Genomic DNA, 26,483 nt, shown 5'->3' with positions numbered 1-26,483 from the left:
AGGAAAAGTATTGTAAAATAATTCATCTCAATCCAAAAATGTCCATTTATAGGACATTAAAGTAAACCCCCCACGCACACACACACATGTGCACACGCGTTTGGTGGATGCTGTGATCTTTATGAGGAACCTCTTACTGCTTTGCTTTCTAACATAGTCTTAAGACACTCTTCAGAGTGTCACACGGTATTGCTTTAGTGAGATCATGCCTTCTGGAATGGTAACCAAAATATTTTCTACATTCATTTGCCCCCAGTGATGTTTGAAGTCAGGTTACTTCAGAGTACAAGAAACTGCAATCAGTGGTACCCGTTTCCTGCTTGAGTCTTCATTAAGCAGTGCTGTTCAAAATGAAATAATTGATTAGTCTTTATTTCAAAAAAACTGTAAGAACGTAAATACCAGGTTATAAATCTCTGCTGAATATGTAGGAGGATTCACTTTACCATGTATGATTTTTATACTTAAACACTATTGATTAAATTGAATTACTTTGGAATCAGTGTTACAAATTTTGATTGATTTATACAGGTTTTTTTTTTGAGATTAGAATTTATGCCTGGCTTCTCTACTTTTTTCTTTTAGTGCTAGAAAATCAGTGTCTGAAAATGTTATTTATTCAAGAATGGAGACTGAGTGATTTGTAATTAGTTAGAAATCTGACATCTAAAATACATAATCACAAACCTGGCAGACTAACAGTTACTCACGTATTCTGCATCAATGAAGAAGGTGATGAAAAATTCTTGAGATTATAAATTGAGATGTTATAATGATCATTTTATCATGTGTAAGAAGTGTAGTTAATTTATTAAGGGGTGGATCACTTTTAGAAAAATTGCTGTAAGTAATTTTTCATGATCATGTTGTCTACATTTTAAAAACTGGTGCAGACAATACGTACAAAGAATACTTTAGAGCTTTCCATGTATTTTGAGTTGTATCAAGTAGCAGCCATTCTCATATGATTTTAACAGTAAGGCAAAGCAAACTTTGTATAGGTTATCTGTTGACGTTAAGATAATTGATAACAGATACAGTAAGCACTTATCCATATGGGTAAATATGTAGTCCTCATAAAACAGTGTTTCTCAAACTTCCCTGCACATCAGAATCACCAGGTACCTTAGACTAAGAATCATTAGGAGTGGGTCCCATGCATTTGTAATTTTTTAAGATTCCAAGACAGTTTTACTGTTTATTGGGAGTTGAGAATTATTGCTGTAGAGAAAAGTCTGTAATTTTTCAGATGCCATATTTTAACTTTTTAGCAAGTTATTAGTGTTCTCATAAAAGCATTCTTTATAGCTATTGAGCAGTATTTTAATGTTTTTCTTTATTCATGCCATGTAAATCTGTTGGTACAGTTTTTCTGATAGAATATTGTTTAATTTAGCTGTTAAATTGAATTTACTTTGGTTTTCTTTTCTATGTGTTTATGGTGCATAAAATTAACGAGTAAACCTGTTTTTAAAATTTTTTAAAACTTATTTTAAACTTAATATTTTAAAACTTACTTCTTAATGATTTCTGAAAGTTTTTTTTTACTTTTGAATGGGTTATTTACATGGCAATTATTAAAAAAACTTTATCAGAGATTTTGCTTGTCATATACTAATACAATGAATCCCACATATCCATTATCTGTTCACCAGTTCACACACTTGTTTTATCTGTTCATTTTTTCTATTGTATTTTGAAGCAAATCCTTAACATCATGTCGTCTCAAACATTATCATAATTTCTCTAAAATAATGACATTTTCTTACCAAGCCATAATATCATACCTGTCAAAGCTGACAGTGATTTCTTAATGTTACTTAATACCCAGTCGATCTTCAGATTTCCCCGATTGTCTCAAAAAATGTTTTGATTTGTTTAGAATGGGATCCTCTCAAGGATCGCCAAGGACATTTAGAGGTGAAGTCTCCCAGGTGTCTGTTGCTCGTCCCTCTGCTCCCACCCTCGGCTCCTTTGGCTTGTTGAAGAAATCTAATTATAGCCCTTTAGAAAGTGCTGCAGTTTGGATTGGTCTGGCTATTTCCTTATAGTTCATCTTGTTTTATTCCTCCATTCACTGCATTTTTTATATGAACTCCAAAAGCTTGATTAGATTCAGATTTTGTTATTTATATTTTTAAAACAAGAATATCTACATTTTAAAGCAAGATATTCCTTGTGATGTCAGTTGGAAACATGAAACATCTGGTTGTCCCACTTTGAGTGATTTTAGTGATGCTTTAAGATTGATTTTGGTTCCAGGTGATGGCATTCTGATTCTTCCATTATGTTTTTCTATTAGTTTTAGTGCTCACTAGTAATTGCTGCCTTAATTTACTTTATCTGCAGGTTGCACATGTTGGTCCCGTTGGTCCCCCCCCCCAATTTACACATCCTTCTGCAGTAAATTAGTTGGCAGTGTTTGTAAAGTAGTGTTCCTTATCAGCTAGCTATTTAGTTTGTGCAGGACAGTTAAGTCCTTATTTTTATTTACTAATTTTTAGTGGAAGTTTGTGCCTAGTTTTGCTTGTTCTTAGTTAATTACTTAAGCTTGTTTATGAATGGGCACAGTCCAGATTCTTCCCAGCTTCTCCTTTGAACTTTTGAAACCTTGATTACTTCAGGTGTTGGTAGCCCCACACTGCTTAGAGTTAGTGACTTTAGTCTAGGGGTGAGTGGTTTTATTGAATTACGTAATTACTATTTTTTTGTCTTATTGGCCTAAAAAAGTAAGAGGGTTGGATCAAGGACTGAAGAGAGCTAATAAAAACGGAGACATGTTTATCTCAAAGAAAAAAATTCATCCCATAAAATAACCTGGAAGCATTCATATTTATTCATTAGAACTAATAGGCTATAAATCACTTCTCTCTTAAAGCTAACTGGGAGAGAAAATAACCTCCAGATACAAGTTTGAGTTATCTATTCAATCAGAAGATTAACATTCCTCAGGTGTTTTTTCTCTTGTATCCGTGTGTGTTCGGTCTGTGCCTGCTTGTTCTTTTTAATTTGATTCTGTAAGGTGTGCAGTAAAAACAAATATCTTTTGTGAAACATTACTGTCTTATATATGGTATTATAGTAGAGTGATGAGTGGGAAAAACTAGAGAATGAGACTAATTGGAAATTAATTGTTGTAGTATTGAGCTAATAGAGTAGTAATCATATATTTTCTTACAGTGTGTGTGTGTTTTAGAAAATAAAATACATTTACTGTTGTCTTCTAGATACTATTTAATAAATTTAGGCTGTTCAGGGCTTCAGTATCCTCTAAAAATGAATGCTATTTGGATATTCTTGTTTATTATTTTACTGAACCATTCAATAGCCCAGAGCTTAGGAAGAATAAAATTGCCACTTGGAATTTTCATGAGTTCGTAAGGCGACTCCCAGTTAATTTTTGTGATGTAGGCCATTAAATAGACTACTCTAAAAAAAAAAAATGCTGGTGAAAAGAAGTCTTAAAGATGCACATATACCAGTTTCTATGGAGCGGGAATTTTGGGGGATGATTGATAATTGATAGAAGGGATTTAGCTGTTTTTCCTGCCACCATTTGCTCTCCCTGTAAAAGTTGTCTCTACTATCAAAATACCTCAGATAGATCCCTTTGGGGTAGTTCCTACCATAGGAATAATTATTAAGAAATTTATTACTTTAAAAGTAGTAACTTAGTTTCCACTAGTGTTGCTTACAGTTCTTCATTTTATGTATTTTTGTGGCAGAATTTGAAATACTATGCCTTAAAATGGAATTGTCTCAATCCTAGGAACCAAAAGGTTGTCTGCTGTGTGTGAGTGTTAGTAACAGCTGATCACTTATGAGATGTATTGTGTGCCAGGCATCCTTCTTAGCCCTTTACCTGTGAGTTAATCTTCACATCACTCCTGAATGAAGTTAGTTGCCCCTGTTGTACAGATTTATAAACTGGAGCACAAAGAGATGAGCAGTTTACTTAGATTCCAGTGATTAGTGAGGGGCTGAGACAGCCAGGCAGTCTGGCTCTAAAATTCATGCTCCCAAATAATAAGCAATAGAATAAAATGTGCTATAGATTAGCTAGGCCTTTTAGCCTGCCTTTTTTCCCCCTTGTGGAGTTAATGTAGCATAATGTCATTTATACAATAAATATTTAAACCCTATAGTTTTAATTTCCTTCTCTTTTCGTATAGTAATATGTTTTCTGTTGCCATGACAGATCTTTTTTTTTTGCCAAGTCCATTCAATGTTTATATCATGATTACAAAACCAAATTTGAGTATTGTTCATGTATCCATCTAAAATTGGACCCAAAAGAGAGAGATAAATATAAAAGATCATATATATACATTCATAATACATAATATGCAAAACACAATATAGCAAACTGAATTTGTTTTTCATAAATATAAAAACTTACATAACAAAATCTTAAATTTAGCAACACATAATTTATAATATTATTATAAGACTAATTATAGCAAAGAAACTTATGGCCATAAAATCAAACCAAATAACTCAGCTAATGTAGACACATTTGAAAGCTGTCCTCCAGGAGACCAAAGTAATTACTCACAAATTAGCAAACATCCTAGAACTATTTCCTGGAACTGTTAAACTACATAGATTTTTTTTTTTAAAACTGCATTGATTTTTAAAGCATACCACTGAATGCCATGGTAAAACTAAAAATTTTAAAATCATGTAATTAAAAAGCAGTATTTTATCATGTTCAAAATAAATCAGAAATATTTGGTCCAAAGTTCATGAAAATACCTGTCTGATAACTTTCTTTTTCTCATTTTATTGCTGTTTTAACAACTAAGAATTTAGAAACTATAGTTAAGCTTGCCTCCGTCTGTCTGTGCGCATTCTTAGACAATGATGTTGAGTTCCTTGGATTATTGAACTATCCTTTATTTCTCTATGGCTGAATTTTAAATATATTAGTTTTTTCAGTCTTTAAAATGTCTCAGAAAAGTTGTAAGGGCTGAGGTAGAATTGTTCATTTTAAAATTTGGGTAAAATTTTAAGTTGTGAATCATAAATTAACTTCAAGCACTAACATATAGTTTAACTCTTTGAGTACATTTTAAATAGTATGTTTAAATCTGGAATTTCTTGTCTTCTTAGCAAAGGAAATGGTTGGTGGTAGCTGCATAGTTTGAAGGACCACAGATGTGATGTAAACATAGAAGAAATGCTTATTGCATCCACTCGTACTTACTTACTCACCAGCATTCATCAGTGGAATAAGCTTGTTACTGTGAGACTCAGGTGTTACTTGCAGGCTGCTTTTTAACATCCGGGGCACAGATTTGCATTCAAAGTTCTTAATGGATGATTGCAAAGGCTTTGCTTGAGCTGATGTGGTATAGTCACCCATTGTATTTTTCTCAGCTGTAGCTTTAAGAAATTTCTTCTATTAACCTATTTTTACCTTCTTTTCCATGATAGCTTGTCATGTGTGTGAAAACTTCTCTCATGTTCATGTTCTTAAAAGTTAAACAGCCTGAAATCAGTGGGAATCAACTCCAGCCTTTGGGTTATAGAAGAAGATAGATTTAAATTAAATCAGACTGTAGATTTAATCTTGAAAAAATGTTGCTTTTAAGAGTTGACAGTTTAAATATGTTATGGCTAAAACAAAGAAGAGCCTTCTCAAGCGTATTTACTTCTACTTCTGCAGTTAGTAGAAGAAAAACTATATATTTGTGACCATAGTATAAAAATATGCCTCTATCTAAGGGGGATAAAAATTATGCAGAAGATTTTCACACTCTATAAACACACACCAAGAAAGCAATGATATATCCAGGAAATTTTATTTAAATTTTTTTTCTTTCCAAGTTCTTCCTAACTTCATTTTCTCTTCCATTTAGTGTCTATATTTTCTTTTTCCTCTTAATCTTGATTTTAATTTTAAAATGATATTCTCCCTCTGAATCTACCTTTCCTTTTTGCCCCACTTTCTAGAGTTTTCTGATACTCATCTTAAGTAATTGCCATGAGCTTTTCACATTCCTGAAGGGATTCTGCCTCACCTCAGTGGCACCCTGGTTTATTCATTTATTGTATTATTTTTGTGTTTATGATCTGCTTTATAATCTGGTGGAGACAGCAAACATTCAAGTAATTCTAATGTGAGGCAAACTGAAATATATAATAAAGTTAGTGTAATATTAGAGCATAATGAAATGAGTAATTCATCATGCAAAAGAAAAAAATGGAAGGGTTTTATGGGCCAAAGTCCATTTGATTTGGATAAGAATAAAGGATTTTTAAAATATAACATGAGCAGATGTGATAAAGAATATATTATGCATGTTATAAGGGAATGACAGATACTCAGTTGTGAATGAAACATTAGGGTAACGGGAAAAATATGAAAGGCAGTGATACCAGAAAAAACTAGCTTGGGGCTGGATCTTGGAACGGATGCTGTCCCAAGGAGTAGACTGGGGACTCTTAGTCTCGGTAAGATACAATTGTCAGTCTGAAGTAGGGATAGAAATGAGAATAGAAAGAAACAGATACGGGAAAAATAAAACATAAAAGTAATAGGGCTTGGCGTCTTATTGATACGGTTACTCCTGAAGAGTGAAGCTTATGGGGAGCCCACCTAGCAGGGACAGGAGTTCTGTGGGACTGAGGCTCTGAAAGGCCAGAAGAGTGATATTTAAAACTTTGGTTTAAAATTCCCGGGTATAAGCCAGCAGGAAGGTTAAAGACTTGAAACTTTAAGCAGTGCCCATTTATATTGTGGGAAAAATAAAGCAGCAAGAAATTGAGGGATGAAATAGGATTAAAATGAGAAGTGCCTATTCAGTTCAGTAGTTACCATAAGGTTTATCCTTATTCACAGGAGTAAGTATAAATCAAATTATAAAGGATTAAAGATGTAAATATGATAGTTTTTACTGCTCATTGAAGAAGTGTGCTGTAGTAAGGAAGGAGAAATGGGATGGTAGTTGAAGAGCAAATCAGGGCCCAAGTAGAAATGTTGGCAGCGAGGAAGTATGCTTCATCATTAAGTGTGGGCTCCAAGTCCAGACGTCCTCAGTTCAAAAGCTGGCTCAGCTTCAGTCTCAGCTTTCACATTTGTAATGGATATAATGATGGTAATGCCCACGTTCTAAGGCTAGTGTGAGGGTTAAATGTGTTAATAATACAAGTAAAAGAACCTTGCACAGTGCCTGTTGTGTAAAATGAATGCTCACTTCATACTCGCTAGTATTTGCTTTGAAGGCTAGCTTAAGTCCTAGACTTGATTGTAGTGGGTTGAATCAGGAGTATAGTGGAAATGCTGGGGCCTAGGAAATACAGAGATACTTCTTAGGACCTTTGTAAGAACTAATCGATTGAAAATTTTGAGAGAATTGTGAACCTAGTCGTACAAGATACTTGATGAACATAACGAGATTGAAAATAGGGTGCAAGACATACGTCTGGTGGAATTTTAGGGAACTCTTGAAAATAGACTAGAAAACTGCTGACACTGAACAACATCATGTTTGTGGAATCAGTTTTGGGGTGTGTGTGTGTGTGTGTGTGTGTTCACTGTAATACTTTACAAATCCAAATGAAAAGCATAGCCCAAATGTAAGCCCAGGTTTACCCGGGCCTGGCACTGCAGAGCGTTGAAGGGTTCGCAGCAGGCACTGCAGCTCGCTCGGGCTGCACGCTCAGGTCTGGCCATGGGCGAACAGGAAGGGGACTGGTCATCACACCGGCCGTGAGCGGGCTCAGGGTTGTGTGGGCGTAGGAGGATTGAGATGATCCGTGAGAATGGAGTCAGGAAGGGGAAATGAAGGACGTTAGATGCAAATTAAGGAAATTTGAATACTTCGTGGACTTCAGTTAATAATAACATATCAATATTGGCTGATTAATTGCAACAACTATATCATACTATTGTAAGATGGTAGTAATGGAGGGGGGAAGGGTGCCTGGTTTATGTAGGAACTGTGTAGAATCTTTTAATTTTTCTGTAATTCTGAAACTGTTCTAAAATAAAAGTTTATTAAAAATCATAGGTAAAATTTGTGAATGATTTAAGGTAAGTTACCAAATTTAGTTGAAGTGAACAAGGTTAGGGGTGTCAGTGTGCCTAGGCAAAATGTGACCTGAAGGGTAAAGGGGTAGATACACAATTTATATCACTTCATCCCCCGGGCTTTCAATCTCTATCAGATAGACATGGGGCTGTATGTCCACCCATTTAGTAAGGGAAGAGAGAGCAATGTATCAGACCTAGTAGAAGAAATTTATAAAATTGCTGAATCCCTCACAGTGTCTGGGTGGCCCAGCTGATAAAGATCATTTCGCATAGAAGGGATCTTTGTGACACCTTTTTTTTCCTTGCGTTTTTATCCTCCATCATCAATGTATGCATAAAGTGCTTTTTTTCCCCAGTATACCTGCTACCTTAGCTAAAGATGTAAGTCATCGAAGTTATTTCTACAGCTGAAAGTAATCCATTAGAGTCAGTGTTGTATAGCATGTTTTATATAATTTTTACAAAGGGAAGATAGTAAGTGTATCATCTTCTCTTATGGCTAGGAGTTAACATTAATACGAAAAATACAATAGAGAATTCCTTTTCACAGTTTATCATTATGGTATAAATAATGCATCATGAAACATTTTGTAGGTTTTTATATTTTTGTGTAGTAGACAGCATTGAGATTAAACGTTAAAAAAAATTTACCTGATTGACAAAGTAGTTTCTTAGAGAAGCGTGTACTGAGGGAAATTGTGGGATCTGTCTTCTGAGACTTCAAGAATCCAGTAAGAACCTCAGACTATCCCAGCGATTGAGAACTCCGAAGGATAGCCGAAGTAGTTTTCCTAAGTTACCAGCCTGGGAGAAGAAATAGTGGAAGAGAAGTACATGCTAGTGGCATTAAGGACAGTGCCTGCCCTCATCTCTAAAAGTCCTCTTGCACCATGCTCTGGGCTGCCTAGAATGAAGAACGATCATTTGACAGGAGAACAGGTGTTCTGGCTCAGCACAGTGGCCCAGCGTAGTGAGGGGACGTGGGGAGATTGTGAAGCAGCATTTGGACAGTAGCAACATAGCTTACCTTCTGCTTTTTGCTGGGCTTCCCATTATCTCCTTAGTTGGAGGTAAATTATATCTATTTTGAGCCACAAAATTTCACTGATTTTTTCCCCTAGAAAATTTGTCTTATTTTTATACTAAAGTGTAATGTTTATTAAAATATAGTATTTTTTGTTTTAAGTCTTTCAGGTCCCTCACACTTAAAAAAGGGCTTTAGCCTAGACCTTTAAATTCATTTTAATTATTGTTTTAATTCTCAGTGATTATTTTTCTATGATAAGGCTTGAAATGTTTTAAATAATACCAAGTTGCTCCATTATAAATCCCAGATTTAAATTTTTCATCTTTTGAATATTTTGATAAAGTTTTATGATTGTTTAATTGTATATTGGCATGGTAGAAATGTATTTTAGAAGAAACCATTTTCTGCAGAAATGAAGTGTTAACCTTAGGCTGTTGAGTTTAGACTGATGTGTCAAATTTACCGATATTTTATATGTTTCATGAATTAGTCATTTTTCTTGAAATACCAACAGGGAAAGACAAGTAATAAGTAACTTAGAACTATACACTTTGGAATCTAACTGCATGTCTAAGAGTATGCAAGAACAAAATGACTGTGAGTACATGCCTGGGAGTTAGGAATATATCTTTATACTTGACATATTAAGATAGCCATTCAATGTTAAATGGAAACAGCCTGTAAAGTGTACTGAGACCTGTGGTGTTTAATGGGGAGGATTCAGTGCTGCCACAGTGTAGTTAAAAGATCCACACCAGTGGGTCCTAAAGGGCACCAGACACTATTGTGCATCAGTAATTACCAGACATGAGAAGTTTCTATTTTCAAATTAGATCCTTATTTCTGGATTTACTTTAAAAATAAAACTGGTGAGTAGATGTAACAAGATTGGCAGTGAGTTAGTATTTGTTAAATGATTGTGATGGATACACAGGGCTCATTATTCTAGTCTCTTTACTTTTGTATATGTTGGAAAATTTCCAAAACAAAAAATAAAATCTAAAAAAGAATAGAGAAGTTAGGGAAAAAGGAGGGGGATTAAAAAAAATGGCATGAGAAAGCTAAAATAAGCCCATACAGAGAAATAATACAAATAAGGAACGCCATTTCACTGGTGAGAGAAAAGGAGATAGGAGGGGAAAATTGTATAGGTCAAAAACTAAAGAAGTTAAGAAGAATTATCAATCTTTGAGAACCCTTCAGACTACCAGTGAAAGGTCATAGTAGTTTCTGTAAGGTAAAAAGACAAGAAAAACTTGGCTGAAAGAAAGATCTGAAACCAGAGGTAACAGAACATCCTTATGACATATGCAAGAAGGCTGGAAAGAGAAAAGAAGAAATAAAACATCTATTTATGGGACAACAGTACTAAGGGCTTCTACCCAGGTATGTCATGAGTTAACTTTATGTAGGTTGAAAATGTCTGTCTCCTTTATCATGAGAAGGGAAAAAGGGGCATATAATTTGTTTCTTTAGTACAGTAATATTTATTGAGAAATAAGCTAGTGTGTAAGAATTAAGAAGACAGTGTTAAAACTGGTCGGTGAAAGAGGGAAATAACTGAAAGAGAAATCCTGTGTGATACAGCGACTGTCTCATTCTTCTGGGCAAGTGTTGTGTTCGAGAAACTTGTGTTCATTATAACTGCTTGAGTGTGTGGAATGAAGAAAAACAAATTTTGGTAAGACTTTCTTTAGGTCACTTGAGTAAATGAAATAATGATCAGGGTGATTTGTTTCTAAGAATGAAGGACTCACATAGGTTCTTTTAATCTATAATTTGTCTGATTTCAAATACGAGTTTATGAAGAAGATAGCACTTGTCTAAAATAAATTACTGTTATGTTGAAGATGATTTTTTTTTTAGATTTGTCTCCTCATTGTAAACCGTGGAAGTGAGTTTTTCAAGTCTCTGACTTGGAAATATATCCTTTATGCTTGGTTTGCTTTTCCAAAGGAAATGGAATGTTGTGTATTTAATTTTTTTTAACATAATACAGGTATGTACCTTAGTTCTAATATTTAATGATTTCATTGAAACCAGTTAATTTTCACTAACTTAACACTTATAAGCAAACAATTTTTCTAAATGTTATAAAAATTAACTTTCAGGAACCATTTGGAACGGCCAGCCCTAAGCCATGCAGCCATCGTGCTTAAATTGGTTTTTGTAAACGACTTGTGTGTGTTTCGTAAAATATGCTTTATTTTAAAATTAGGGCTTCCTGTTGCAGCTGTTCCAGGAGCTCTGAGTCCTTTGGCTATTCCAAATGCTGCCGCGGCGGCTGCCGCGGCGGCTGCTGGCCGAGTGGGTATGCCTGGAGTCTCAGCTGGTGGCAACACAGTCCTGTTGGTTAGCAATTTAAATGAAGAGGTTAGTAAAATGATTTTGTAGCGTTCATTCTGTAACTTCATTTCATTTGTGAAAGTTTTTCATGTTTATTTCATTTTGCACTTGCCTTTCTTTTTATGTACATTCATTAGTCAGAGTATTTTCTGTATGTTTCTACTTCTGAATAAAATCTATGTACTTGTTTAGGTAATACTTTATTTCCTTAGACGGTCATATCTTTTTTTATATATATATAGATATATATATTTTAACCTAACTACCTATTTTTCCTAAGAAAAATATGGTGAAGTACCATTGTTTGGCTTTTTATCTTTTTGTTATTCTTAAAGGCAAATGTGATCTAATTTGCAGATTTAACTGTAAAACAATTTTGCTCTTTGCCTTTTCTAATTATTTGCTTGTTCATTTCATGCTTATGTGTCATTGCATTTTTTTTGTATCTTATTTTATGTGAACTACTCTAATACATTTTTCTTTGAAGGTTCTTCCAAAGATCTTGACGAGGCACTCTTCCAGTCTTTCTTAGTAATTTTTTCTTTGCAGTTATTAGTCATTGTCTTCTAAAAATATTTTTCAGCTTTATCCCGCCCCCCCACCCTGTTAAGTAAAATTTATTGCTGAGTTATTTTCTTTAGTTGTACATTTTATGTCTGGTATATTTTATTTTGATTGCTATGAAAGCTGGTATGAAATGTGGGAATCTCAATGTATCAGTTTATGAGGTCTAATTTGAATATTTGTTTCATTTTTAATTGGCCTCTGTTAATACGAACATTAGGCTTATTTTATCATTTAATACTGTTGTCATTCACAGTTCTGCATGCTAAAATGTTTGAATCAGAGTGCCTTTATTTTTTGTTTAAGAATTTTGCCTGCATTTCATAACCAGCCATGCTTATGCAGTTAAAGTTCAAAGTTTAAAATTCCTGTGCATGCTTTCCTTCCCTATGTTGAGATGAAATGCTGTAATTTACTCTTTGATATAGATGTACTTTACCCATATTTGTCTTGGATGACTACATTTTACTCAGTTTTTCTTGTACAGTACATAAACCAACCATTTTCTGACCAAATCCTGCATTTCCTATGTACTGACCTATATTTTATTTTTTTTTTTGTTCCCCGATTCCTTATTTTTTTCTTCTGCATTGCTGTTTCCCTTCCCCATTTCATCCTTTTCCCTGTGTGTTCACCTCCCCTTTCCTTGTCTTCTCCCAAATGCCCATTCCCTTCCCTGTCTTATCCTTTATTTTCCTTGTCCTTGTCTTCATTCCCCGTCTCCATTCCCTATGTTCATGCTTCTGTGCTTGAACAAATGTTCCTCGGACCAACTTGCCCCAATTAACCGCCTTGAACCATGATCCATGACCACCTCACCATTCTGCGGGAACCACCCTTCGTTATGGATGATCTGTTCATCTCCGCTCTTCCTCGACTCTTCTCTCTTCTTGTCTTACGCTGCTTGCTCTTCTCTCCTTCTAAAGATGGTTACGCCCCAAAGTCTGTTTACCCTCTTCGGTATGTTATTGTTAGCACTATACTTTTATTATTGATTTGATTTTTGTTTCACCTTAATTCTTATTTGTAGCTAGCACTTTGGCTTAAAGTTGAATAGTAAATCTTTTGCTATTTTTCTTTGCTATTTAAAACTCTCCATAGACACAAAATTTGTTTTAATGCATGCTGATTTATTTTGCATGGTCTTTAATTTAATATCATTCACATAGCTTTGAGGGTTTATCAAAAATTATTCTTTTCAAAATTCACTGTTCAAAATCTTGATCTTCTTTATTCATTTGTGAGAATGATGAGTTTGAATGAGTGATCATGTTGATGTCTGAATGTTTCATTAATATGTCAGAAAGATAATCTTTAGCTGACTTGCACGTAAGATTAATTCCATTTTTGGATTACCTCTCTGTGGCTCCAAAAAAGGTGTTTATGGAGATGTGCAGCGTGTGAAGATTTTGTACAATAAGAAAGACAGTGCTCTAATACAGATGGCTGATGGAAACCAGTCACAACTGGGTAAGATTAAACTCTGTTATCTATACAACTTCAAATCTGATTTCAAATTTGTAATGTAAATCTGTGAATAAAAACAAACCCCTTTTTGTCAGTAAGAAACCATTTATTTTTTTAATAGGGCTCAAAATGTCATGTTAATTTTCATATTTTAATGTGAATAGTTGTACATAATGAACATACTTGTATTTTTCTGCTATCCTCTTAGCCATTTCTCAGGTGCAGTCTAATGGAAAAAGGTTTTGACTCCAAAATTGCAGTTACAATTTTACATAATAATTATGACATTTATATTAAAGATCCTTAGTATTTTTCATTACTGGTTACTCCCTGTAATTGAAGTTAACTGTTCATAGAATCCACAGAATTCTGATTAATGCTATGTTGTTTTAATTCTTCTAAAGTAATTTCTAAGTATTTGACTAAACTTAATAATGAAAAGAGTCACACAGAAAATGTATTTTGGAGATAACCAGGTTCCTACAAAATTGAAAACTTCTACCAAATACCCCACTGTTAATCTCTTTTGAAATCTTAAAATGTGCTTTAGACAAGTTACGCTTACATTAATAGATAATTTAATGAAATCATCAATTATTTAACATCTTGTTTGACTTCATGCGCAAAGCTAAATCATAAATCTAGACTATAGCTGCATGTTTACTCTGATTGACTGTAAATGTCAGTATGTTCTTAGCATAAAATTCTGTTAATTGAGATTCAGGGAAGAAGGTACCTCAGGCTGGGTGTACTTACATTGTTCATTTTGAAATTTGCTATTTTGGATGTAAAAAGTCTTGTATTTTCTTTCTTAATACCGAATAAGACTTACAAACTAACAACATGATGAACTGGACCTTTTAGTGTTCGGAGTCAGATAGAAGTAAATTTGAGATTCAGTGTTTCTTACCAGCTGTTGCAGTGGCTCAGACAGTGTCTAACACTTCATACATCCGGCTGTTGTTTTAAATGGAGATAGCCATCTTTAATGGAAGTCACATCGGTGTTGATCGCGTCATAGGTAGATGCTCACTAAATCCTTTGACCTGCCTCTGCTTGTGTCCCCGTCTGTACTCGGTTCTTGCCGTTGTCTCTGCACTCTGAAAGCAGCGTTTCACAGTGCGTCGTAGCTGGCCGCGCTCACGTAAATACGGGGCACACGGGCATTACGGTTGAGAAGTAGTTGAAGTAGAAGTTAACCGAGTTCTTCTGGATTTGGGGGGATTTTGTTTTACACAAGGACTATTTTAAATAAATGATATTTTAATTTTTACTATAGTTACATTTGCCTGCTTGGGCTGTGATTAAAAACTACCACAGACTGAGTGGCTTAAACAACAAATGGACTTCCTCCCGGTTCTGGAGGCCCGCAGTCGGTGCCCGCAGGTTGGGTTTCCGGTGCGGGTGAGGCCTGCTCCCTGCTTGCGGACAGCGCTCTCCTCCGTGTGTCCTCGCGTGGCCTTGCCGCTCAGGCTTTTCTCAGCCTCTGAGGCCTTGGTGTCTCTTCCGCTGCTTCTCAGGACACCAGTCTTACTGGGTTAGGGCCTCACCCTTGTGACCTCATTTAGACCCTGCCTCCAGATGGTTACATTGGGGGGTTAGAGCTTCAGCGTAAGGACTTTTGGGAAAATACGGCTCAGTCTATAATAGTGCTTGCATTTATAAATCTTTTACCCCTAATTTTTATAAGGTTTTTTTTAACACTAACGCTTTGACTCACTATTAGCATGATTTATAGTTTTTGGACTATATGTAGAGGCAAATAACTATTTCTCACTGCTGTTGGGGTGGATTTTGCTTTCTTGGAGTGTATGACTGTAAAAGTACTGCTCGCACCATTGCCTTTAAAAGACACCTGCAGACACACAGGCACGTGAAACTAGGGTGTACTATCGAAAAAAATCAGTGAAATTTTAAAAAAAAGTAATAAGCTTTGTTTCTGGGCTCTGTTCTTATGTTTTGTTTTCATGGGACTCTATTTGGAAATAATGTAGGTAGATGTTTTCATGCTCAGGCAGTAGCATGGGAGGAATAAATGGCAAGGGAAGTTGAGATACAGCCAGTGGCATGCGAGTGTGAATGGGATTGTTGCAGATCTTAGAGGCCGTCTTAATCATTTTAGACCAGAGTTTTAAAATTTCCCAGCATTAAAATGTTTCTTTAATAAAATTTCTACCATAGCCTGTTTAATTGATGTACTAGTATTTTCTTAAACTGAGTATTTTAGAAATACTGTGATTTGTAAATTAGCTTTAAAAATACTGTACTGATCTTAAATGATTAAAATGAACGAATTCTAATGAAATGCCAGAGTAGTTTCTTTAAAGTGATTATCCAGTTTATCCAAGTCATACTTTCAAGAACTACTACAAAAACGCTTCAGCTGTGTTTGTTTAATATGTAGCTGCCCTCTTGAAAGTAAACTTAGTTCTTCATAACAGACCTTCACCTACTAAACCGTATCTAGCAGAGTATGCCATAGAGTGAGTGAAAGTCCTGTAACTCTAGTGTTAACAGTGTTTGAGTAATTTTTAAGTGTGTTAAGTACACACTGGCTTTCACTTCTTCATGAATGAATAATGCAGAACTCTCAGTCACACTTTGAGGTATTGCTAATCTGACAGAGGAGAGATTCAGTAGACCTTCCCCCAAAAAAAGAAAAGAGGGAAAATAAAAAATGATACTGAGAAAATGGGGGAAAATGTGCAACACTGACTTTTCCCTCCTTTATCATTGATTGCTTTGTTCACTGATGCCGTATTTCTTGAAACAGATTTCAGGATATTCAGAGTCCCATTATTTAAACTTGACCCATTTAAAATTATTCCAATAATTTTCCTCTGCTTTGATTTGTTTAATCAATATATATATACCTTAATTTTTGACAAGCTTTTTTTATTTTTAATACACTTAAAAATCCTGGTATTCAAATTACCTCACCCCCGCCAATCCCCGTCCACTAGGTTACTTCAGATCCTTTTATCAGCAATCAGCTGACTAGAATTAGAATCTCTCCTATTACCTGGCTGCTTCCTGAGGTAGCTGTTTGGTTATTTTGCTTTATTTTAGTCCCATTTCTCTTTCATCCGTCTTCTCTTGGTACATTACTATGTGTAGAACTTTTTATCGTTTTCTTATTTGTGCCCTTCAGTATCTCAAAGCTCAGCTGTTGGTACAGTATTTTTATAACCTTTCAAAGCTGAACTAAAACAGCTTTTCTTATGACAGCCTTAGCTACTTCTTTATGCCACGTTATTCCCAAAACTCATTCCTTATAACACATTTTGTGTGAGGTAATAGCACTTTATCATAAGCAAAGTTCTGTTCACTTATAACAATAGAATTATGGAACTTTAAAAAATATTTTATATTTCAAGTAAGTTTTAAAGGAGTTTACATACCATAATTTTGGGTAATTGAGTTGATTTTTTAAGTGTAAATTTGTAAGTGTATGCAAAATACAGTGTAAGCAACTAGTGAGAAAAAAAATTTAGGCCTGAGAGATGATTTTTCTCTTTTAGCCTCAGCTGAAAATCTAAGAAAAAACTATTACAAATATGTAACTGCAATAAAATAATCAGGAACAGTAAGCTTTTTTTCCCTTGCAGTTTTGTTGAGATACAGCACTGTGTAAGTTTAAAAGGTACAGCATAATGACTTGACTCACAGACATCATGAAGTAATTATCACAATAAATTTAGTGAACATCCATCATCTATAGATGCAAAATTAAAGAAATAAATAGAAAAAAATTTTGTGATGAGAACTCTTAGGATGTACTCTCTTAACAGATTGTATTAGTAACATACAGCAGTGTTGATTATATTCCCTGTGTTGTTCATTGCATCCCTAGTACTTATTTATCTTACAACTGGGAGAGTAAACTTGTTTTTACAAATTAGGGAAGCTGTAAGAGAAAAAAGATTTTTCAGAATGGTACCTTACACTTTTATAGCATTTTCCTTTTCAGACCTGTTTTATATTTAACTGGTTTATACTATGCAAGTAAGTATGACAAGATGCATGGATTTAACAGATTCTGGGTATCTCCTGTGTCAGACTGCATACTGTAGAATACTAATCCACTTAAAAAATACTGGAGAGGAGGGCTTTTGGTCTCAATTCCCTGCTCTTCCATCCTGCCTTCACCTCTCTGTTGTTAATACCTCTAATACTTTGATCTGAGTGGTCAAATAGACTCCAGTGTAGCTAAACTAGATGACTTATGAAATGGTTTTCTTCAGTTGTGAATAAAACATAAAATGTATAACTGTTCTCTAATCTCAGACCAATTCATTTAGTTCAAAAATAACCTAACTGCTGCCTCAAGAAGTAGCCCTGTGATGTTCTGTGTTTAGGCACTGTGGTGTGTGCTGGGGTGGAGACACTGGTCCCTGCTTTCATGTAGCTTACAGTCTGAAGGAGGATGTAGATAATTAAATTGTGATGAACTTATAAAAAGAAGTAAAGGACACTGCATGGGGAATAGCTAGAGAGGTTCTGAACTTTTCTAGAGGAGGAAGCAAAGGCCGTCCTGTGGGAGTAACACTGAAGGACGAGTAGACTAGGAGGGATAGTGAGGGAGATGGGGAAGCGGTACAAGGAGAAGAACACGCACACCAGGCTAGGGGTAGAGGTGCAGTATTCTAGCTGAAGGAAGTAGGTTTTGTCCAGCTGGAACTTGAGCACGGGGGAGTGTAGTACTGAGCTACTGGAAGGAAGTTGCGTGAGCGCTGGGATGGTTCTTGTCTTTATCACTTGATTCTCAGGACTAACGAATACTGTGTATCACCAATAAACACCTGTTCAGGGAGGCTCGGGAGGGATGTCGGGGTCAGACTGAGGAAGGTGTAAGCCATGTTGAAGAGTAAGTTCAGGGCTTTAAGCAGTAGAGACATGATCAGACTTGTAATTGTGAGTCCTCTAGCTGCTGTGTGTAGAATGGATTGGAGACAAGTAGAGAAGACTCCAACCAGAAGATAAAAGACTGATTGGGTTACCTGGATGAAAAATAATGGCAGTGCAAAGCGAAGAATGGAGAGAAGATGAATTTGAGAGAGAGTTAGGAGGAAGAGGATCGTGAGACTTGGCAGTTAGGATACGGAGCAGAAGGGAGAAAAGTTACAGGCGGGTACTTAGTTTCCTTCTTGGGCATTATCAGGACTGTCAGGAAAGAGATACTCATAATCTGGATTTTCATTCTGTGAAAGAAGCTGGCTTTTTTTGTGTAAATGCCTTGTCTAGTGCAAAGGAATTTGTCTTGTCACCAGTGGCTATTGTAAATTCATGATTTATTCTAGAATTATGACAGAATCCAGGCATTTCAGCTATTCTAAAGGAAGAATTATTTTTGCTTTGAACCTTGATACTGTTTTTTAATAGGCACTCTTTCTTTATAGCCATGAATCATCTTAATGGACAGAAAATGTATGGAAAAATTATTCGTGTTACTCTGTCTAAACATCAGACTGTTCAGCTACCTCGAGAGGGACTCGATGATCAGGGGCTAACAAAAGATTTTGGTAATTCCCCATTGCATCGTTTTAAGAAACCTGGATCCAAAAATTTTCAGAACATTTTTCCTCCTTCAGCAACCCTTCACTTATCCAATATCCCGTAAGTATGAAAGCTGGAGTTTATTAAGGATGTACATTTTAGGAATAAAATGTAAAATTTGTTACTAATCTCTACTTTTTTTTTCCATCTGATCTCCCTAGTCCTTCAGTAGCAGAAGAGGATCTGCGAACACTGTTCGCTAACACTGGGGGCACTGTGAAAGCCTTTAAGTTTTTTCAGTAAGCAAGCTTTCTTGTTTTTAAATTAGTGATTTGATAGAAGTAAAAATTTTCTTCAAATAGTTTTGTTTGTTTATAGAAATCTTTAATTCTGGAATGAGCAAAAGTTAAGTATTTAAGCCTTTCCTATTTTTTTTAAAGTTTCTAATTTTATAATTTTGTTTCAGAAGAGATCACAAAATGGCTCTTCTTCAGATGGCAACAGTGGAGGAAGCTATCCAGGCCTTGATTGATCTTCATAATTATAACCTTGGTGAAAACCACCATCTGAGAGTGTCTTTTTCCAAGTCAACAATTTAAAAAAAGGGGCAGATGAAGATTGGAGGTGAATCACATTGTTTGGTGTCATCACCTACTGACTGTTCAGAAAAGTGGGGACCAGAGTTTGATTTTTTTTTCATGCTGTTGTCATTCCTTGGTTATGAGATGAAATGGCATACGTAAAGGCAGAGGCATTAACTGCTCTATTTCATCTGTTCTGTAGGGAAGCCATCTTTATTGTCTGTTTAAAATTTTAGTTTAATTTTACTTTCCTTTTTCAACTTAGTTGACATACGTGCCTTAAAAAGGAAAACTAGTGTTGCTATTGCGCATTTGCTAGGAAAAAAGGCATTGGTTGTCTAGGGCACATTGTTACATGGGAATTATAATCTGTTTAGGCAGGGGTGTGTAAAAAGGTTAAGTTTTTGTTTCTCCTGCTTGGAACTTATTTTGAATTATTGGCTTGTCACATTTATTTCTAGTTAATCAAATAAGATACATGACACTGAAAGAATAAAGCAACGTTTTTTAGTTTTTACTACCTTAGGCTTTATTGCTTTGAAAAAACATTGGCCTTTTGTATCTCACAATTCTGGTCTAGATTCAGTTATGAATGTAGGCATTAGTTACAATTAACAAGATGCAGAGTATTAATTTCTTAAGACAACAAAGTGATTTCTGTAAGTTTGAGCCCTACGTGGAAAGCATTGTGGAATCTTAACCTTTTTGTACACACTCTTGTGGGACGTATCATATAAATGTCAGCACTAAGTAATGTCTTGTTTGTGGCTGAATATTTTCCGTAGATGTTTTTGAAGTTGACATGACTTATGTGCATTTAAATATATATTGCCATCCTTAGTTTGTAATTAAGATTTGGAATATGGTTGTGGATTTCTGAGCATGTGCAGACTGGTCTAGCTAGTTCAGGAACTGGTGCATGTATTTTTCAAAGATAAAGAAAGTGCACTGCAAACATTTGCAGGAAGAGTGATTTTGTGGCAGTTTTCTAAAACTGACAACCAGGTGGGACCAAAGTTTATGTGCCTTTAGTCTTAATTTACCTTGCATTGTAATATTCAGTTTTAATAAATCTTCAAAATATTTTGTATTTAGGAATAGATCTGACTTTAATAAAAACATGGCTCAGAATCTACAGGTCAAATTACTTTGAACAGTTCTTGTCAATCTGAATTGTTGATTCTGTTTAAATGACCAATACTTTTGAAATTGATGTACTTAGTTTCAAGATTCATAGATTCTGTTATCTATGTAGACAGAATGGTCATGTATATTTTCTATTAGTTGAGTTTTTACATCTTTAGAAATGTAAAATTCAGTATAGTTTGAAAGCGGCACAATTAAAAATTAATTTTCTAACAAAGTTGGGAGGTTTGGTGGTGGTTTAATTTCCCTCTGTGTGTACTCTGCTCGCCTCTGTAGCATGCTCAATAAACACTTCTGTGGCTCTGTAGTCACCTTCTCTGTCTTTCTCTGCTGCCTTTTCTCTCTACTCTTCTTTGTTTTCACTCCACTGTGCTTCTGAATTCATGTTTATTCTCTGCCAGGGTGGGAAAGGAATAGTACTACTACAATTCTATGGCTTTATACCATAAATAAATCTAGATGCTGTGGAAGTATACCAGCTGTTTTTTTTTAATTTGAAAGATGGTAACTGCTTTTCAGGAGGACACATATTAAACATTTCCCACCCTGTTATAATCTACTGCTTTTAAGACATAACTTTTACTGTATCTTGTTAATTCTTTCTCTCTCTCTCGTTGTTGTTGTTTTTTTCCAGTAGACTTACGCACTAATAGAGTTTTGGATTTGCCATGCTCTCTTGCTGCAGTTTCATCTTTCATCTTTCGTGTCTGCTAAAGGTTTCCTACTAATCGTAGACCACCTTGTGAGTTTCAAGACGAAGTATTTAATGTTATTGGGAAGAAACAGGATCATAGAAACCTGTTTGTCTTGAGTGGGAAGGAAGACACACATTCAGGTTTTTAAAAACTTAAGGGTAATTTGTGATGTTACAGTTTTCCCTTTTTAAAGGATTTCAATTAGGGTGCTATTCTTATTACTCACGGTATTTTTTTGTTGTTGGAGGGGGTCCTTTTATAAAAACATTCAGGCCATTCTGGTGTCGGATAACTTTGCAGTTATCCGTGTCCCCTAGGTTTGTTCTGACAGTTAGGCGAACTCATACATTGGGAAAATAAAAAATGAAGGTATGTGAGGTATCTTTAGTGTGCTGTATTAATACAGTAATTCAGTCACTTCCAAGAGAGAAATACAAATAAAAATGTTTACATTTGAATCAACGTGGGGGTGATGTGGAAGCCAAGCCATCAAATTTTTGCTGCTTAAACTAGCTCTGTAGTACAGAAGAACTTGCGCCACAGCAGATGCGCCTCGGTCTATGAGAAACACATACCATGAGGGGATAGTGACTGGGCAGTTTTTTTAAGCGAAGCTTTTCTCAGTGTTGGGCGGTAGCTGAAATATCGGAAAGCAGCCCGCCCCTGTTCAGGTAGCTCCCTGTGGCTGAGGTTGGCTTGGAAGAAGAGACAGAAGTCCTGAGAGAGGGTGGGCGCGGGGGTCGCTGCAGCTGCCGGGCTGAGGAGAGTTCGCAGGGCCTCTGATGGGCGAGCGCTTCCCGCCGCAGCCCCGGCCGCTGGCGTCGGGGTTTAACTTCCAGCATGCTCTACTTTTCATACATTATTTTAGCCCAGCCTTAGCATACAGGAAGTTGTTTAAATGTTAGGTGAGAATTAAAGGCTTGCCATCACTGTTACACTGTGAACCTCAGCGTCTTCTCTCTCACAGTGAACTAGCTGACGGGGGAGGGTTCGCAAGATGCAGCTGTTAATAGAGGCCTCACCTTGGCTATTAAGAGAGCTTGACTTTTATCCTACAACTGAGAGAAAAACTGATTTTTTGACATTAGGATTTATTTCGGAAGTGGGTTCCAAAGCACCTGCTTAAGGAATGGGTCCCTCGAGTTCATACTCGATGTTAGAGATCTAATTTAGGGTGGAGCAGCCACGAACACCCAGGCTTGCCCAGGAAGGATGAGGAGCCATGCTGCCTCGTTACGTTAGGAATGTTTTAGCTAATACCTCTGAGGCATTTTTACTTCAACGTTTAAGGTTAGTATAATCAAATTTTGGTAATTCATTCTTGTAGTTCTTGGATCACCATCTAGTTTCCAGGAAAAGGACAAGTTACTTTTCTAAGCCCCAGTATTCCTTATCTGTATGGGATGGAGTCAGTAAATCCTGTTCTTCCCACATCACAGGGTATTGTGAAGCTCAGACAGTATAGATGCAGAAACGCTGTGCAGTTGATAAGCTGCTGTGTAGGAGAAAAAGTTGCAGTGCCAGAGTTTCACGACTGACAGATCTAGTCATCCACGATAAGTGTTCCTCTAATCTCTTTGCTACAAAGAAATTTCCTTAATGTTCTAAAATTATTTCAAAAGCAAAAAGATGTAGAATGCAAGTGTATAATGCAACCCAAAGCCAAGAGAAAGGAGATTCTGGGTTTAACCTTGTATTTTCTGTTCAGACTATTTAATAGCCCAATAATAAAATACAAATATTTAATAATAGACTCCACTTAAAAATGAGATCTTCTATGTGCACACTTTTAAAGGTTGCTGTGAGACTTGGAAGTAACTCTAACACTTAAAAAGTCTTTGAAGGCTATAAAACGACGAAATGATACACTTTCTTGAGTAGCTCAGGACTTCAAACAAAATTTCTTCTTTGCCCTAATATTTTTAAATGGAGCATAGATGTGAAAACACGTTTTTTCATTCAAGAGAAAAGGGTACAGAACTGTTCAGTGAAACTGAACGTAACGTAGGGTTCTATCTTGGCTGAATACTTGTTTTTAGAAAATCTGTTGATAAGAATTCAATAGAAAAATCTCAGTTCGAAGCCGTAGTATTAGAATATGCGCGCTAGTTATCAAAACCCTTGGTTTTTCAGTTATTCTTTAGTCCCTTGAATATACTTATTCCCTCTAAGTTATCTTTTTTTTGGTTTAGATTTTGCAAATAAAGTATAAATAGAAAAGTATCAATTACCCGCATTAAGGACAAAATGGAGTGTTCAAACGGTACAAAAATACAAAGAGCACACAGTAAACACCTGTGCATTTACTCTTTCACCACCGCATACTTTCCATCCTTTACAGTTGTAATGTATGAAATACATACAGAACAGTACAGATGGAACTGTTACCCTCTTATGTTCTCCCTGATCTTGGCCCTCCCGCACCCCTTCTCCAAAGGTAATCATTACCTTGATTTTAGCGGGATTTTTTCACCAGTGATTGCTTTTCAGAGGCTATTTGTTCTGTATTCTATGGCCTAAATCCCTTTTTCTACCTTGTAAAAAATAAACTGCCGACATTCATGTTCTTTACATGGTACATTTTGTTTAACACACTATATATCATTGTTTTTAAGGTTAGGTGGTCTGGACATTGATAATACTATCAAATCTCATGCCACTTAACCAATTTAAGGGTTTTAAGTTGATTTCTTCTCAAATATTGAGTAAGTTGAGTCTCAAGTTTGTCCTAAGGCAAAGATGTAAACAAGCAATTTTGTATTTTAAAAGCTGAAAATACGTGTGAGATCCTCAAATACAAACATAACCGTTTCCAGCTTCACATTATAGCCACCCTTCTTGCAACTTAATGCTCCTGTCCTATCTCAGTAGTCAGAGTATTCCCCTTAATTGGTGTTTGCAGTTAGACAACTGTATTAACGAACCTCCATCATTCAGCTTCAGTTATCAACTTAAGACCTTTCTCGTTCCTCCACCCACTTCTCACCTCCCAGATGAGCACAAATCCCAGACACAAATCTGGAATATATTCCTAATGAGTGTTTTATTCCTAGTCATAGTCGCCGTTCTCCCATAATATCTGGGCAAGCCTAGCGTTACAGTTTCTTCAGATCCTTGAACCTTACTCCTCAAGGTGCGGCCCCCAGACCAGTGGTGGTTACCGTCACCTGGCGGCTTACTAGACGCTTGGTCTCCAGCCCCGTCTCTGATCGCCGACTCTTATGTTTTGACAAGACTGGCAGGTAAGATCCATTTGGACATTAAAGTTTGAGAAGCACTGTAGTAGAACGTGTTTTTTTCAGTCCGATGAAAATCAAAAGTTTCCTCCCCCCGCCCCGGGTGTGAAAAGTGTTACACTTTATTGGTAATTTTAATTCAAAGATACGTAGTTAACAACACTAAGGAATAATTGTAGAGCTGAAAAGGGCCCTATATATATGGTTTTAATCATTTTAAACAATTCTAGAGAGGTCAAGTAAATCGTTCAGCAACACATTTACGTTGACTTGTAATTAGAACACAGGTCCCTGGGTTTCCAAGTCAGTTCTCCACTGTGTTACAGTAATTAAAGGAAATAGGGGTCTCCCGTTAGTTACTCATAAATCAAAACTATAACTTAATGTACAAGCTAATAGGTAAATGCCTAATGAAAGAAGTCAGTATGATTTTTTTATTTAGTACTAAGCAGGAACTACAACCTGATGGGGAAGAAACTTCCACGTGAATTGATTTTGTTACGTGACTGGGAGTTCACACTCTCACGCCCTGTCTCTGCTCCAGCGTGTGGTGTAATGAAACGACCCGTGAGTCGCCTGAGTAATAGCTTTCCTGCTCGCTGGATGCTGCTTCAGTTCCTTTCCCCCTCCAGTTATTTCAGGCTGCTGTTTTAAATTGTTAAATTTTTTTTAAACTGTTTCACAGTTTTAGACTCGAAATGCCTAAGCTTTACTGAGTGATGCTGCTGATGGACAGACTTAGCTGTGCCACACTGTCTTCAGGAGCTGCCACCATACCCTTGGCTTCCTTTTTGTGTGTCCCTGTGGCCAGCAGTTTTCTCTCTCCTGTCTGCTGAGTGTTTCCTGCTTAACACTCCCATCCGTGTCTCTAAACCTTGTTGCTTTAGCCGTCTGTCACTTACACTTCTTCTCATTTTTCACCCACCTTCTTTGTCATTAAGTTTCTTGCTTCTGTGACTTAACATCATATAACCGTAACCAAATTAGATGAGGTTGTTCTAATAGCATAACAATTAGATGATTCCTTTCTGCTGGCTAAGGGACTGACAGATGATAGTTAGTGCATCGTGTGTAACAGTCACACGCGTTCTCTTTTTGTCTGGTTCCACTTGGAATCCCTTTCCCTTTTTTAGTTTCGTTTCTTAACTTCTGAGGTGGTAACAATTCTATGTGGCTGACATCACTACAAGCCTCCAGCAAGCTGAAGTATTCAGGTATTTATCACTGGTGTGTGCAACACTAGTGGAGGGGCATTTGTCAAAGAATTGTGGTTAAAGAGCTCCTTAAAGGACGCCTGTAAAATTCTAAAAGGTGATTCCAATTCATTCAGTGATTCCTAGAAGATAAAGTGCATATGTTTAAGAGTAATTACTGCTATTTTTAAAAGATGTACGTAAAAGAGCTCCAGGGGGAGCATGGTAACATTGCTGTTGTCTCTTCCCTAAGTTTGGGATTTTATCATGTAAAGTATATTATAAAATACTTAATTATAAATTTTTTTGTTTGGTAAAAAGCAAAGACGTTAGGCTAAACTGTATTCAGACTTTATTCTGCTGCTCACTAGGTACCAGAGCTTTCGAAGCCTTAACTGTCCCGTCTGTAAAGCAGAGTATCCACCTTGTAGGTGGACTCTGAGGATTGTGTCAAATACAGTTCTGTTCCACTGGTGGTTTTTCTTTTTCTCTCTTGCTTCGGGAAGATTCTTGGCATTCCATTTATAGAATTTTTTTCCCCTAAATGTTAATTTAGACCTCTCTTCAGAAGACATTTGTTGGACGCTTGGCTGTGTGCATTGGAGGGGGTTCAAAGCTATGTGGAACCACAGGACAATCAGCTCCTTTGTAACACTTTGAAAAGGCAGATTTGTTCCGACATCTTTGATACATT

The 26,483-nt window shown here is 36.1% G+C and overlaps 1 protein-coding gene across 9 annotated transcripts in view; it reads left to right on the top strand.

The window, feature by feature from the left end:
* Window positions 1-20,882, top strand: part of PTBP2 (polypyrimidine tract binding protein 2) — a 70,442-nt gene extending 49,560 nt beyond the window's left edge. For 2 of the 9 annotated variants that reach the window (XM_072968157.1, XM_072968155.1), the window contains 6 exons: window positions 11,299-11,438; window positions 12,902-12,935; window positions 13,353-13,445; window positions 18,842-19,058; window positions 19,160-19,237; window positions 19,405-20,882. In XM_072968157.1, coding sequence (XP_072824258.1) covers window positions 11,299-11,438; window positions 12,902-12,935; window positions 13,353-13,445; window positions 18,842-19,058; window positions 19,160-19,237; window positions 19,405-19,537 — 695 coding nt within the window. In that variant the 3' untranslated portion in view covers window positions 19,538-20,882. Of the gene's footprint in view, window positions 1-11,283; window positions 11,439-12,901; window positions 12,936-13,352; window positions 13,446-18,841; window positions 19,059-19,159; window positions 19,238-19,404 lie in introns of those variants that run through there. The other 7 variants (XM_072968156.1, XM_072968152.1, XR_012075996.1 and 4 more) reach the window with 5 other exon arrangements.
* The last annotated feature ends 5,601 nt before the right edge of the window (window positions 20,883-26,483 follow it).

The sequence above is a fragment of the Vicugna pacos genome, chromosome 9, assembly GCF_048564905.1.
Source record: "Vicugna pacos chromosome 9, VicPac4, whole genome shotgun sequence".
In the NCBI taxonomy this organism is placed as follows: domain Eukaryota; kingdom Metazoa; phylum Chordata; class Mammalia; order Artiodactyla; family Camelidae; genus Vicugna; species Vicugna pacos.
The sequence above is the reverse complement of the archived record's forward strand: the minus strand, read 5'-3'. Positions and strand labels throughout refer to the sequence as shown.